The sequence below is a fragment of the Phocoena sinus genome, chromosome 20, assembly GCF_008692025.1.
Source record: "Phocoena sinus isolate mPhoSin1 chromosome 20, mPhoSin1.pri, whole genome shotgun sequence".
Classification (NCBI taxonomy): Eukaryota; Metazoa; Chordata; class Mammalia; order Artiodactyla; family Phocoenidae; genus Phocoena; species Phocoena sinus.
In genome coordinates this window covers 45084241-45099480 of record NC_045782.1, presented here as the reverse complement: position 1 = coordinate 45099480, position 15240 = coordinate 45084241, and the positions used below count along the sequence as shown (strand labels likewise).

The 15240-nt window shown below is 38.7% G+C and overlaps 1 protein-coding gene across 14 annotated transcripts in view; it reads left to right on the top strand.

Annotated features, from left to right (window-relative positions):
• The window catches only part of BPTF (bromodomain PHD finger transcription factor), a 135309-nt gene extending 120069 nt beyond the window's left edge, over positions 1 to 15240 (top strand). For 12 of the 14 annotated variants that reach the window (XM_032615628.1, XM_032615624.1, XM_032615620.1 and 9 more), the window contains 4 exons: positions 587 to 779; positions 1913 to 1997; positions 7500 to 7686; positions 13106 to 15240. In XM_032615628.1, the coding sequence (XP_032471519.1) occupies positions 587 to 779; positions 1913 to 1997; positions 7500 to 7686; positions 13106 to 13142 (502 nt within the window). In that variant the 3' untranslated portion in view covers positions 13143 to 15240. Of the gene's footprint in view, positions 1 to 586; positions 780 to 1912; positions 1998 to 7499; positions 7687 to 12301 lie in introns of all 14 variants that reach the window. The other 2 variants (XM_032615619.1, XM_032615617.1) reach the window with 1 other exon arrangement.

Below are 15240 nucleotides of genomic sequence, written 5' to 3'. Positions count from 1 at the left end.
AAATTTTATGTTGCTTCATAGTGAATGTTTGAGATGCATTGGGGAAAATGTGGTTTAATGGTAGACTTGATTCTTCAATATGTAACATAGAAATTAATGAGTTTAAAATGGCCTGACTTGTTTGGACTTTATCAGTGTTTTGAAATGGTGCTTTATTGCAGGTTAGAAAAACACTAATTTGGGTACAAGCTCCGAGACTCTGTTAAACAGCTTTTAGGATTTTGAACTCCCAGTTGGGTGGCCAATATCAGCTTCCCATTGGATATGGTATTAGTTGAAAGATTTTTGTCTTTATTTTGTTTTGAGCTTTGAAGTCAATTAAATGTTTTACATTTTTCTTCATATTGGTTCTCCAATTTTGACAGTGTTCTTAAACCTTTAATGCTTGTTCTTAACATCAGAAATACTAAAGTAACTCATTGGAATGTCAATCTTCAAAAGTATTAAAACAATTATAAATACTAAAACTATTTTATATCCCAGGGTTAGAATATATGCAATGCATGTTTTATTACTTTTTAAAGTAAATTATAAGTAATGTGATCCCATCTGTTTTGAATTCACATTTCCATTTCGGATCTTGCAGATTTTATATTGGCTGTGATCGGTGTCAGAATTGGTACCATGGGCGCTGCGTTGGCATCTTGCAAAGTGAGGCAGAACTCATTGACGAGTATGTCTGTCCACAGTGCCAGTCAACAGAGGATGCCATGACAGTGCTCACGCCGCTAACAGAGAAAGATTACGAGGGTTTGAAGAGGGTGCTGCGTTCTTTACAGGTGAGAAACCACGCTCTGTGCAGCATTTAAAGATGAAATCAATCAGCGTGACCTTGGAAACACGCCTGGGGTTTGACCTTTACAATCTTAGAGCACCTGACTATTTAGTGACTCCCAGCTGAAGTGCTCCACAGACTTCAGTCCTTCCCATGCCGACTGTTGTTGTTTAGCTAATGCTCATGTTTAAAATGACTCATTATTATTTTTTTTTTTTTTTGGTGGTACACAGGCCTCTCCTGTTACGGAGCACAGGCTCCGGACGCGCAGGCTCAGTGGCCATGGCTCACGGGCCCAGCCGCTCTGCGGCATGTGGGATCTTCCTGGACCGGGACACAAACCCTTGTCCCCTGCATTGGCAGACGGAGTCTCAACCACTGTGCCACCACGGAAGCCCATGACTCATTATTTTTAACCTAAATTTTATTTTTAAAGAAAACCATCTTACCACCATTGATTGAAAAGCCATTTGATTAAATTCTAGTGAGATACAAATGCTTATCTAAGGCTCTGAGCCAAAGCCTTCCCTCCCTTATTAAAAACAAGAAGGAAGGTGGGGGTGGCTTCTAAGATTAGCAAGCATTAGAGATGTATTCCAGGCATAGGAGTGCTAGATTAACACTTCCTCCTGTTGTGATCATAATTAGAAGCGTTGAAAGAACTGAAACGAGAACAATAGTCTCAATATGTGGTTGAATGTTATTTAACATCACCATCACACCTCTGCCACATCATTAGCCTGCAGAGGTAACCATTCCACACTTGGAACCCATCCCACTCCAGTTTAATTGGTGTGATTGCAGTGCCAACATCGCTCAGTTGGCAGGTCATCGTGAAGGGACCAGAGTACAGATTCCTTGACCCCTAAGCTAGTGCTCCACCATCCCCGCTCCAGGCCAAGTTTCCAGACCTCTCTTGGAGAACCATTATTACAGAGCATGCTCGTCTGAGATAATTTGTGACTACAGCAAAAATCATCTAAGTATAAATAATTTCATCTCTCAAGTTTAAAACTGACTCTTCCAGTTCTTGGATGCAAGAACTCAAATGGGAAACTTAAGTGAAATTGTCATTTCCACCTGACAATAACCTGACAATAACCAATGATGCCTTTCTGTTGTTGTTGTTCATTATAGGCCCATAAGATGGCCTGGCCTTTCCTTGAACCAGTGGATCCTAATGATGCGCCAGATTATTACGGTGTTATTAAGGAACCTATGGGTAAGTGCTTGAGTTGAACATGGAGTTTTTTCAGAAGTCTCAGCAGCTACTTCATTTATCATCCGAAAAATCGATACATCATGAACATATGCTGAGCAAGACTGGTGAGAGTCCAAACTGGTATACGGTCATTTGTAGGATAAACTGGGAGCACGTATTAAAGTTCAAGTGTGTGTACCTTTGGACCCAGCAGTTGCATCTCTTAGGATTTACATGTGCACAGGTGTGTTGTTCATCGCAGTAGTGTTCATAATTGCAGAAATACTGAAAATGAAATAAATAGCCATCAGTAGAGGAGTAGCTAAATCAAAGGATGAGCAGAGTATTCTCTACTGTATAATGAGTGAGATCAGTGAACGGATTGGGGTCCTTGTGAGCCTCTCCTCTTTCCTGTCACCTCTTCTTCATCTTTTCCTGAAGGAGAGCAAAGGTAGAAATCCAAGAGAATATAGCCTCATTGCCCAGAAAATAAAAGTGGTACTAAATAACAGCTACAAGTAACTATACAGTAAGTCCCCTACATAACAAACCTTCAAGTTGCGAACTTTCAAAAATGCGAACGTGCATTCGCATGTCCAGTCATGTAAGTTAGTTCACGTGTCTGGTGTCCATTGTCACACGTGTGCATCCTCTACAAGTGGTTGTGCTTTTGTGTACTTTACAGTACTGTATAGAGTACAGTAGTACAGTATCTTTATTTCAAGCCCAGGATGTCTGGAAGCAAGTGTAAAAGCATCGGTGATGTGGCTGGTACTACTGTATACTTTTCAAGTATACAGTACTATACTGTACTGTAAGATTAAAAATGTTTTCTGTGTATTATTTGTGTGAAAAGTACTACAAACCTATTATAGTACAGTACTACATAGCTGATTGTGTTAGTTGGGTACCTGGGCTAACTTTGTCAGACTTACGAACGTGCTCTCGGAACGGAACTCATTCATATGTAGGGGATTTACTGTATTAAGATGAACAGCTACTGGTGATTATATTAAAAATACTTATCTACGAAAGAAGTTATAGAAATTAAAACATAGCTAAAAGCTTCCAAAACTGCCCAAAAATTAGCTCTAGCTGATGAAAATATTCCAAACGGCCAGCTAAGCATTTTTTTAATGGGTATGGTTTTATTGTATATTTGAAAGTTGCCAGGAGAGTGGATCTTAAAAGTTCTCATCACCAAAAAAAAAAGTTTGTAACTATATGCGGTGACGGATGTTAAATAAAAGTATTGTGGTGATCATTTCTCAATATATACAAACATCAAATCATCCCATTGGGACTTCCCTGGTGGTGCAGTGGTTAAGAATCCGCCTGCCAATGCAGGGGACACGGGTTCGATCCCTTGTCCGGGAAGATCCCACATGCCGCGGAGCAACTAAGCCTGTGTGCCACAACTATTGAGCCTGCGTGCTGCAACTACTGAAACCCGTGTGCCTAGAGCCCGTGCTCCGCAACAAGAGGAGCCACCACAATGAGAAGCCCGTGTACCGCAACGAAGAGTAGCCCCCACTCACTGCAACTAGAGAAAGCCCACACAACAACAAAGACCCAACACAGCCAAAAATATATAAATTAAAAAAAAAATCATCGCATTGTATACATAAAGGTACCACAGTGTTCTATGTCAATTATACCTCAGTTTAAAAATAAAAGGAAAAAATTAAAGGAATTAAAGTTCAAACAGGTTATTAAGAAAAAAAAAAGAAAAGACAGGGGTTGTATTGACGGCAACTTCAAAGATGCAGAAACATGAAGAAGAGATAAATGAGGGCTTATCTTCAGGAAGAAAAACCATAAATATGTTAAGTAGCCGTTACCTCTGTCCTCCTCATGTCTAAGATAGAAGAAATTAATCATTGTACACATTTCAGATTTGAATAATCTCCTTTGAGAAAGTACCTGGGGTGTTTATTTAAATAAATAGATGTCTTTTGCTTCTAAAAATAACTTGATTATAGAAAATTTAAGAAATAAAAAAAGTAAGAAAAGATAAATGCACTTTTGATCTTTTTCTCACTGAATGCTATCACATTTTGGTGTGTTCGTGTGTGTGTGTAAAAATTGAAAACTTTTTTTTTAAAAAAAAATATTGAGATCATATAGTAAATGTTTGTGTCTGGCAGTCATTTTCCTGTGTCATTAATCTTCAATAACATGATATTAATGGCTTTGTATAGTCTGTAAATTGAATATGCCTTAACTTATTTAGCCAAAATTCTTTTCTTGAAGAGCTAGAATGTTTTCCTGTCTTTTTCTTTTCTTTTTTTAATATCACCAAGATAAACAGCATTTTATGTGGGTATGTACATACAGATAATACAGGTCTCCCAAGCATACTGTTGAAAGAAATAGGAAAGTTACAGAGCAATCCCTGGGTTTTAAGCAGTAAACAGTTGTATGTTTTCTAAGGGTATGTACATGTGTTTAGAGATGCATAGCAAATGTCTGGAAAGTTACTAACGTGATTGATTGATTGATTATAAATTTATTTTACTTTTGGCTGCGTTGGGTCTTCATTGCTGTGCATGGGCTTTCTCTAGTTGCGGTGAGCAGGGCTACTCTTTGTTGCGGTGTGCAGGCTTCTCATTGCGGTGGCATCTTGTTGCGGAGCATGGGCTTTAGGTGCGTGGGCTTCAGTAGTTGTGGCATGGGGGCTCAGTAGTTGTGGCTCATGGGCTCTAGAGCACAGGCTCAGTAGTTGTGGCACACGGGCGTAGGTGCTCAGTGGCATGTGCGGTCTTCCGGACCAGGGCTCGAACCCCTGTCCCCTGCATTGGCAGGCAGATTCTTAACCACTGCACCACCAGGGACGTCCCCCCTACATCGTTTTTAATTGTATGACGTTAAGGTAATTTATTTAATCACCCCTCCATAATGGATTTTTTGGCTGTCTGCAGTTTTTGCTGCTATAAATGACACTTCTGTGAACATCTTTGTGCATCTGCCCTGTTCTTGTTTGTTTTCTTAGGAAAAATTTCTAGAAATAGAATTTCTGTGCCAAAGGGTGTGTGTATACTTTTTAGGCTTTTGGTAAGTATTTTCAAATTGCACTTCAGCAGATTGAACCAGTTTCCACTGATAGCATATATCTGTACCCTTTTCTCTGCACACTTGAAAACCCTGAGCATTATCACTCTTTCGAGGAGAAAAAGTTTTCTTTGTAAATATTTATTTCAAAAGAATATGTTTGATGTACAAATGCAGATGTTACAGAGATATAGGGAGTAAAATGTAAAATTTACCACCACTTTCATCCACCTTTAGAGGTAGCCCCTGTTAATAGGCTGATGTTATTTAATTTTTAATTTCTGCTAATTTGGGCAAAGGAAGTGACTCTTTGGCTTTGCCTGTCTTCAGTAACTAGTGATGTGCTTATAACTGTTTGTACTTCTGCATGAGTTCCCTATTTATGTATTTTGCCATTTTGCTCTTGATATATTCATACTGTTGTCAGTGTTACTTAAGGGTTATTTATAAACTAAGGATATTTTAATGTTTTATGGCAATTTTTTGGTCATGTGATAGTTTTTAACATTTTTTTAGTTCAGATCTATTAATCATTATGAATTCTACCTTTAGAGTTGTATTTTTAGCCTTTTTCCCTACCCCAGATATATAAATACTTACCTGTATGTTCTCCTAGTACTTTTTTTTTTTTAAGGGATACTAATTAAGTTGAAATCATTAAATGTCCAAACACTACTCACATACTTTATTACAATTAGTCAGGAAGTGCCCAGAACTTAAGTCTGAATATGGTGATACTCGGGCGGGCTGTGTTAAGCTTTCTGCCTACCTGTACAGCTTATGTGACCTACACAGAATGGATGCGCCCAAGTCTTGTTCGGAATTTAATCAGGCTGGGTACATTTTTGCAGTTGTTCTTGTTTACACGTTTTTCCCCTACCTGCGTAAACTGGAACTATCAAAGACGTGTTTGTGTGTTAAAATATTATATGTATAACATAAAATTGCCATTTTTAACTACTTTTATACGCACAATTCAGTGATTAACTACATTCACTTTTGTTCTTAAATTTTAATTCACCTCGGATTACTTTGGCATATAGTGTGAGGTAGAATTTTTCTTCAGATATAGGTAGGCAGTTGCCTCAACCCAATTTATTAATGCATTCTTCCTGCCTCTGCTTATTTGAAATGACATCCTCAACATAGGTGAAATTCTCACGCTGAATACAGTTATGTCTGTTCCTGTTTTGAATTCAGTTCCATTAATGTTTGTATCATGTTGTGCAATGCCACACGTTTTGTTATCACAGCTTTATAAATTTTTTTATATAAAATTTATCTTATTTATTTATTTTTGGTTGCATTGGGTCTTCATTGCGGTGCACGGGCTTCTCATTGCGGTGGCTTCTCTTGTTGCAGACCTGTGGGCTCTAGGCACGCAGGCTCAGTAGTTGTGGCACATGGGCTTCGTTGCTCCACAGCCTGTGGGATCTTCCCGGACCAGGGCTCGAACCCATGTCCCCTGCATTGGCAGGCGGATTCTTAACCACTACGCCACCAGGGAAGTCCCTGTAATTTTTTTTAATGTCTCATAGATTAAATTTTCTCCCTTTACTTTTATTTTTCAAATGTTTCTTAGATATTCCTACACTTTTATTTTTTGAATGTACTTTAAAATTATTTTCTCAAATTCTAAAATAATTACTGAGATTTAGTTAGGAATTGTGTTATCTGTCAATCCTAGATTGATTTGAGATCACTGACCTTTTATTCTCCCAGGTTTTCATGTCATGTTGTATATGGAATTTTCCTTCAAGCACAACTGTCTCCTGGGACCCACTGTTACTTTGGGTGGATTTAGCTCAGTATTCCACAGCAGTTACCTGTGTACCACCCTAGTAATTTTTTCCATTTCTGCACACTACCTCTACTTTTACATACTGCTATTTTTATTCATATCAGCTAATATTTTTCCCTTAAGTTTAAGTAGACACTTTATATTATTACCAACATAATCGGTAAGTCAGTATCACTTGTCACCAATAAAAGGTAACAATAAAAATTTAAAAGGAAACAAAATTATATTATTAAAGTCTAATACAAGGATCACAAAACCACAGAGATTTTATTCTTAATTCTGGACTTCTTCTCTTTGTACATGTAAGGTATTTAATCAATTGTTTGCATGTGGAAATGTGTTATACTTAGATACGTATTGTTCATGTTGGTGTAGTGTTTGCTTTGTTTCAAACCAATTGAATAAAGAGCTATTCTCTGTAGTTAATTGAAAGTAAAAGACCCTTCTTAACGGTAGCCAAGATTTATCTTTTAGACCCCAAATCAAAAACAAAATTGGAAAAATGCTGCTATTTTCTTCAAGAATTGCTACGTAGTCTTCACTGGTAAACCAGCCTGGTTCCAGGACTGCTTGGGCAAGATGTTATGTATTCTTATTTGTCAGAACTGCAGGCAGTATCCACACTGGAACAACCTTAAAGCTTTGAAAATCTTTTACATTTTGTTTTTAAGACCTCGCCACCATGGAAGAAAGAGTACAAAGAAGATATTATGAAAAGCTGACAGAATTTGTAGCAGATATGACCAAAATTTTTGATAATTGTCGTTACTACAATCCAAGTGATTCTCCTTTTTACCAGTGTGCAGAAGTTCTTGAATCATTCTTTGTACAGAAATTGAAAGGATTCAAGGCTAGCAGGTAAGCAGATGTGTTCAGCGCTCTGAACTAATTCAGCTCCTAACGAGAAATTGCTGGGTTTGTGTATGATCTGCTTAAAATTATAGTCACTTTTTCAAATTCAAAAAGCATTTATCAAATGCTTACAGAATGTAAGATGCTGTGTTAAGTGCCACGGGGCACATACAAAGATAGTAGTAGTAAGAGTTCTTGCTCTCACTGAGTTTACAGAAGTATAAAAATGACTGTCCTGGGACTTCCCTGGCGGTCCAGCGGTTAGGACTCCACGCTTTCACTGCAGGGGGTGGGGGTTCGATCCCTGGTCAGGCCACTAAGATCCCGCAGGCTGCGTGGCCAAAAAAATAGTTTTTTAAAACTATGAGACTAATACTCAACACAGCATATAGTAGGTGAAATGCTCGAAGACTGGTAGAATTCAACAAAATAATGTTTAAAAAAAAAAGACTGTTCTGTAGGGTAGAGTAAGGGGAAGACCACCAAGTGGGGATTTAAGCGCTTTCTCTTTCATTTGCGTTTGCTGTATCTTTGAAATCATAAATTGTTTTATTCTAATGGATGTTTTCTGTGGACAAAACTAAACTTTAATCCAAGTCCACAGACCTTTTCTTTGAACCTCTCGTAGCATAAAAACATTGAGCAGCTTTGCATGCTATTCAGATACTGTGACCTTCGCGCCCTCTGTTTCTGATCTTCCGCACCTGCTCCTCCCCAAGCCCATGACTTTCTTCCTTTCAACGAAAGGCTGTTTCCCTTTTCTTTGAGAGCTGCCACCGCTCTGTAGCCCTGAGATTCATTGTTCACCATCCCCCATCCACTAGCCCGCAAGCTTGATCCTCCCTAGTCAGATTGGGTAGATCTTGGCTGGGCTGGGGTCTGGGCATCTGTATTACCTAATGAACTCCCACGGGACTCTGCATACCAAAGCATAAGAATCAGTGCTCTACCTAGTCATTTTTCTCGGAGGAAAATCTTCAGGGTATTTTCTCTCCTTCTCCTGTAACAAGGTAGATCAAGAACTGTACTTCAGAGTCAGTTTGCATAAGCTAAAAGTGAAGGACAAGCACAACTGAAGTATCCAATCACCTTCTCAGTGAAGGAGTCAAAAACTATAGGCAAGGAGGGAAGGAAAGCCGGTGGGCAGGCAGGCTGTGTAGACCACCAACCAAGAGACTTCACAGAATCTCTAAAACTTTCCCATTTTTATCGTTGCCTGTCTGTTAACCCGTTAGCTGTAAAACTTAAAATGGAAGAGGACTTACTTAATATGACAGAGTCCCCAGGAAAATAATAATAAAGGAATAAAGAGGGGTAAACTCAGAGTGGTGAAAGGAACATGGTAGAAGTTAGTTAGCTGATGAGATTTCAGCAGATTGTGAGGGACAGCAGGTGGAAGGCGGCTGACCGGTGAAGGCGGGCACGCGCAGCCAGACGACTGCTCGCGGGCTCCTGCCGACCAGTAGGACCCCAGACAGCCTCCAACACGGAGACTCTGAAATAGAATCGAAGGCTCTAGAGAGTAGGAGGAGAGAGCGGTTAACTGAAGATCTAAATCTGGGCTGGTCACACCCTCCTCTAACCCCAGCGTGCAGCCTGCGCAGGATGCCCAAAGAACTGGAAGAACACAGGGTTCTTCTGCAAAGGAGAAAAAACCGTCTGCAGAGAACTAGAGTAGACAGAAGAGAATGGGACCCAGAGGAAAATCCCCTGATCTCTGAAGGATCGGCTCCCTCATTCTAGCGCTGGGGCTCTCAACAGGATAATTTACTCACCCCCACCCCGTAAGGGATATTTAGCGATGCCTAGAGACATTGCTGTTTGTCACACTTGGAGGTGGTTAGTGGTACTGGCATCTAAACAGTAGAGGCCAGAGATGGTGCTAAACGTCCCACAGTGCGTAGGATAGCCTTAAAGCAAAGAATTATCCAACTCCAAAATGTCAGTTGTGTTGAGACTGAAAACTGATCTAAAGTAAAGCCTGCCAGTCAGTAAGCCACACACACATGCACAGGGTTCTCCAGGCACCCATCTAGGCTGTTAACTTACTCTTCATAAGTGGGAACAGACAGGGACGGACGGATAGGTAAGGAAAACCTGCAGCGTAAAGGAGAAAAAGGTCAAGGTGTAACCGAAAAATAGATTCCAGAGAGAACAAGAGAGAGCTTTAAAAAAACAAAACAAGCCTCTAAGTCATGTCCCGAGAGAAATTTTAGAAGGTACTGCATCTGCAAAATAGTGAACAGGATATTAGAAATAAAGAACAATCTGAGAAAAAGAGAGTAACTGGAAATTTTTTTAAACTTATTGCACACATTGAAAGTTAAAATCAAGGAACTCTCAGTGGAAAGAGCAAAACGACAAGGGGATGAAAAATAGGAAAGAAAAAAATGTTATAAAGTATCCAGTATTCATTTCATGGAAATTCCAGAAAGAAAGAACAGAGAAGACAGAGGAGAGGAAATTATCAAAAGACTACTCTAATATAAGAAATATTTCCAAACCAGTGAGAGGCACACAACTTCAAGTCCAAGCAAAACTATTCATTCAAAAAATAGTTATTGAGGGGTTTCCCTGGTGGCGCAGTGGTTAAGAATCCGCCTGCCAACGCAGGGGACACGGGTTCAAGCCCTGATCTGGGAAGATCCCACATGCCACGGAGCAACTAAGCCTGTGCGCCACAACTACTGAGCCTGCGCTCTAGAGCCTGTGAGCCACAACTACTGAAGCGCACACGCCTAGAGCCCGGTCTCCGCAACAAGAGAAGCCACTGCAATGAGAAGCCTGTGCACCGCAACGAAGAGTAGCCCCCGCTCGCGCAACTAGACAAAGCCGCACGCAGCAAAAAAGACCCAACGCAGCCAAAAATAAATAATAAATTAAAAAAAAATGGTTATTGAGCCCCGGCTGTGTGTCAGAATTGACTATAGCAGCAGATCAAACCAAGTTCCCGCTCTCCACGGAGCTCATGTTCCTGTGGGATAGGGAGATGGACTGGGGCCGGGGCCGGGGCCGGGGTCGTGGAGTGGAGTGGAGTGGATAAACAAACGTCTAAGCCAGTCTGGACAAGTGGGAAAAGGTCCACCGCACATATACATCACTGTAAAACCTCCAGAGGCTAAGGATGGAGGAAGCTCTTCTGAAAGCTTGTAAAGAGGATAAAACAACTTATAAATTAACAGGAATTAGACTGGTATCAGACTTTTCTGTAGCAACATGGAATGCTAGAGGATTATGGAAGAATAAATCCAAAAGTTTGAGGAAACATGAAGTCTGTGTCTAGCCAGTCAAACGTAGAGGCAGCATAAGTACATTTTCAAGTCATACAAGGATCAGAAAGGGCTTCTTTTCCTTGCATACTTTCTTAGCAAGTTATTTTAAGATGTGCACTAGCAAAATAAAGAAGCAAATCAAGAAAACAAAAGACCTTGAATTTCAAGAAAGCAAAGAGAACGACTCTGACCCAGAGTGACATTTGTACAGCAGGCCCATGCAGTAGGCAGTTCAAATTGGAGCAGGAGAATGGAGCACTCCCAAGAGGGATGCGTCTGGAGGGGAAAAATTGATTCATACATTAGATAACTTAAGAATGTAAGGGGGGAATGAAAGTCAGAAACTCCATGAAAGGCAAAAAGTTGTATAGGTTACTAAGAATGCCCTCCTAGCAAAAGATTAGGTGCTACAGAGAAAAATATTTACATAGTCACGTAAACAGTACATTGATTTTCAACTTTTGGAATGTCTGCAGACAAAGCATGGAAAGATTTAATTTTAAATTACGGAGAAATAGAACTTGTACTCAAGAAGGGAGGAGGGAAAATGGTTCCACGAGCTCAGTTCTCGTTTGCCATAGCAGGATTTAAACAATATAAAGTTGATAAAATAAGAAATAGCAGTGTAAGAGATCTACCTACCTAAGAACTGAAAGTTCCAGGTAACTCATCCTGGAGAGCCTGGTTTTCAGGGTGAGTGAAGATAGGACCGAGGACCACAGCTTAGTACAAGCCCTCCGTGCTCTTTTGCTTCCTGCTTCGTGCCTCGTGTAGTCATTACTCCAGTTAAATTTCTAGAACTGCTTTTTTCAGCTGAAAAGGCTTTAGCCTTTGGTGGAAGTGGAAGCTGGGGGATTTGAATCCCACCCTGCTACCAGGCTTGCAGGCAGGACGCAGAGGGGGATGGTGGCGGCAGCTGCTGAGGTGGGCCTGCTGCAAAACCAAGGCACTGGGGGAAGGAGAGGAGGCCCAGAGGCGGGGTCTGCATGGTTAAGGGGCCGCTCAGGAGAGCTTGCCATTTGGTGGTTTCATGTAGCTTTTTATTATATTCTGGTTTATGTAATTTTTATTAAAGAACATGGGAGCCAACTGAGAAGTTTGCTCAAGTCTGCTTATGTAAATAAAATGATATGTGAAGAGATGTTAGGGGATTTTTGTTGATTTCCAGATTTAGGGCAGAATGAAACATATATGTAGCCAGTCACTGAAATATTATTTTTTATGGATTTCCAGGGTTTCCTTTGCCGTATTTTCCCCATTTTAAATTTGTGATCTCCAGCATTATTTTCATAACTGTTCTTTGTTATAATTCATCATTTATATCATCCATGTTCTTTCTTTTCTTACAGATTGTGATATCTTTAGTCTGAATTTTTAACTGGAATCAGAACTGGATGTTGGGGTCACTCTTTTATTGTACCACTTGATTACCTAATTCAAAATTGCCCCCCAGAGTTCAGATGAGTTAATATAATTTTTTAATGTTAAAAAAAAGATGTATAGTAGTAAACAATTTATTCTAGCAGCTATGTTGAACAATGTATTTAAGAATTGTAAACTCCGAGAAGACTGTATTTATATACACTATTGCAATAGAACATACTTGATAACTGTACAGTAACTTGGTTTACTAACAAAAATTGTTAATAAAACTGTGAAACTAGAAAGGACACTTTCTGAAATTTAATAGAAAAATGTGATTTTAATACTGTTATTTCTCTCCTTTTAATATTTTTTTCCTTCATATTCCCCAACTCAATGTAAATAAATGCGTGCATACGTACACACACACACACACACACACACACACACACACACACCTTCTACCACAATGGTAATGCTTCTGTAAATGTCTCTATTTGTTCCTTTGGCTAAAAATGTTGTATTGGACATATATATATATGTATATATATTTATATATTTTTTTTTAATATTGGCTTTTTCCAATGAATTATCATGTTTAGTGTACAATGAAAATTTTTAATTTTATAGGGTAAAAATTTCCTACTTGTTCTCATATATTTGCTTGCCAAGGGTGAATGAAAGAACATGGCTGCTTTCCCCAGACAGACTGACCTTGGCATCCGCATAAAGCATCACTGTTTTCAAAAATGAAGGGTGCTTAATTGTTCCCTTTTTTCTGTATTCTGTAGGTCTCATAACAACAAACTGCAGTCTACAGCTTCTTAAAGTTCAGCGTGTTAACCTAACATAAAACACAGCAAGAATCTGGTTGAACTGTTTTAAATTAAGGAGCCAGATGTTTTTAGTCAGGTTATCCTGACAAGACTTGACCTAAACTTCGTTTTTATTGGTCATAACAGTCCAATTATATTCTTGGCCAATTTTGTCCAACGGACAAGGGAAAAGCAAAGTCAACGACACCATTATCTTGTCAAGATCAAATGGTTTTACTATTGTGGCAGAAGCGGGAAAACTTTGTTTATTGAAGAAAAAAAAAAAGAAAGAAAGAAAGAAAAAAAGATAATATGGGGTCAAGTGTAACTCCATGGAAATGCCACGTCTGCTCTTCAGTGAAGAAGCTGGTTTAGAGTCTCACAGAAAACTTTCGACTGTATTTATTTATTGTTGCAAAAAAGACGCTTTTTTATTGCTGCCCTCATTTGTCAGCTAATTATTTTTTCTTATAAAATCCAGGCCGGTTACATGTAATCCATTCTGTATCTTATCATGATTCCTGTAGGTAAAAGTACAAGACGACCTCTAGATGTCTTTTCTTTCTATGAAAGGAGCTGCTATGTACACATGTGCACACACACACAACTGGGAATCAACAATGAGTTTATTGTTCATAGTAGATAAAAATTAAGCTTGCATAAAGGTTGGGCTAGTGGTCCTGGACTACAGACTCTGTTGCCTTGAATATAACAGTACAATTTGTCATTTACTCTGCACCAGGTTAAAATGAGTAAAATCTATTTGAAGGTATCTTGTTTGTAAACATTTGTCAGATTCTAATTTTTTTTCTTTTTGTATTAAAATTCAATTATGGATGTATATGAAACAAAATAAATGGAGATAATTTTTCTCCCACAGACGGTGTCTTTGAATGTGCGCTAATGATTCTCTGTAAGCCATTGAGGGGAAAGGGAGGGCTGCAAGGTAAATAAATAAAAGGCAGAAGGAGCTGATTGTACCTGGATTTCTCCAGGGTAGTAGTGGTCCTTCATTTTATAATTCCCAGCCCACTGTCATCACATCGAAGAAAAATATTCAGGGGTGCTAATCCTGTTGCATCAATTGATCAGACTAATAAAAAAGGTAATGTGACAAAATACACATCGCCTTCATCTGTACGTTATATGATACCAGGCAAATTATCAGTTACAGGCCACTGCTTATGTTTTATGAAGGGCATTTTTTAAAATGACTTCATCCTTTTTGTATTTGTTTGTTGGTTGAGTTTTTTTGGGTTTTTTTCCCACATAAGAAGAAGTAGTGTAAGCGGTAGGGGGAAAAAATGGAAGCAGCAGAGGAAGGCGTATTTTGCATGTTTTTCCTTTCAGTGTTCTAATCTTACATGTTGTATTTCTTCATTGTAATAATAGCTTCTGTGAGATCTGCCATAGTTGGTTTATGCAGCTTTGCAAAAATTTTACTAGATTTTGCACTAATTCGTATTAGCTTTGTCCTACCAAGTTCTGGAATTTATCCAATTATTGTTTTTTAAAAGTTTCTTTCTGTTTAATATCACCCTGCTATGCAAAACCTTTCCCGGACCTTAGTTTCTTAAAAGAAAGACGTTGCTAACAGTTCCCAGTTCTTTCTTCTTACAGGCTCAGGTGTACAAGTTATTCTGGGTTAATTTTATCTAATGAAGCCCATTCCTTTTTGTACATAAAAATATCACTTAAACTTATGCTTACAAACTAAAGCGACTAATTGCTCAATATTGAAAACATGGAAACAGTTTTTGCTTAAAATACTAACATGGAAGTAGTCAAATATAGGTTATTTTGTCCTTTAACTTTTTAAAAATGTTACATATTGTATGCACTGTGCTGATGCAAGAATCCTACATTTTAATGAATTATAAAATTATTCTGCATCTCATCGTGTCACAGTATTTCTGTACTATTTATTCATATATATATATAGATATAGATGGGCTTAATCATTTAAAACTTGTTGCAGCAAGAACTTTCCTACCTGTAGGGAATAGATTGCTATGTTTTTAAGAGATTGTGGCAAATTTAAACAGCAGTTCTTTTTGTACGTAATAGGACATTTCATCCTAGAAAAATAAAGTAATGTTTTTGACATTGGA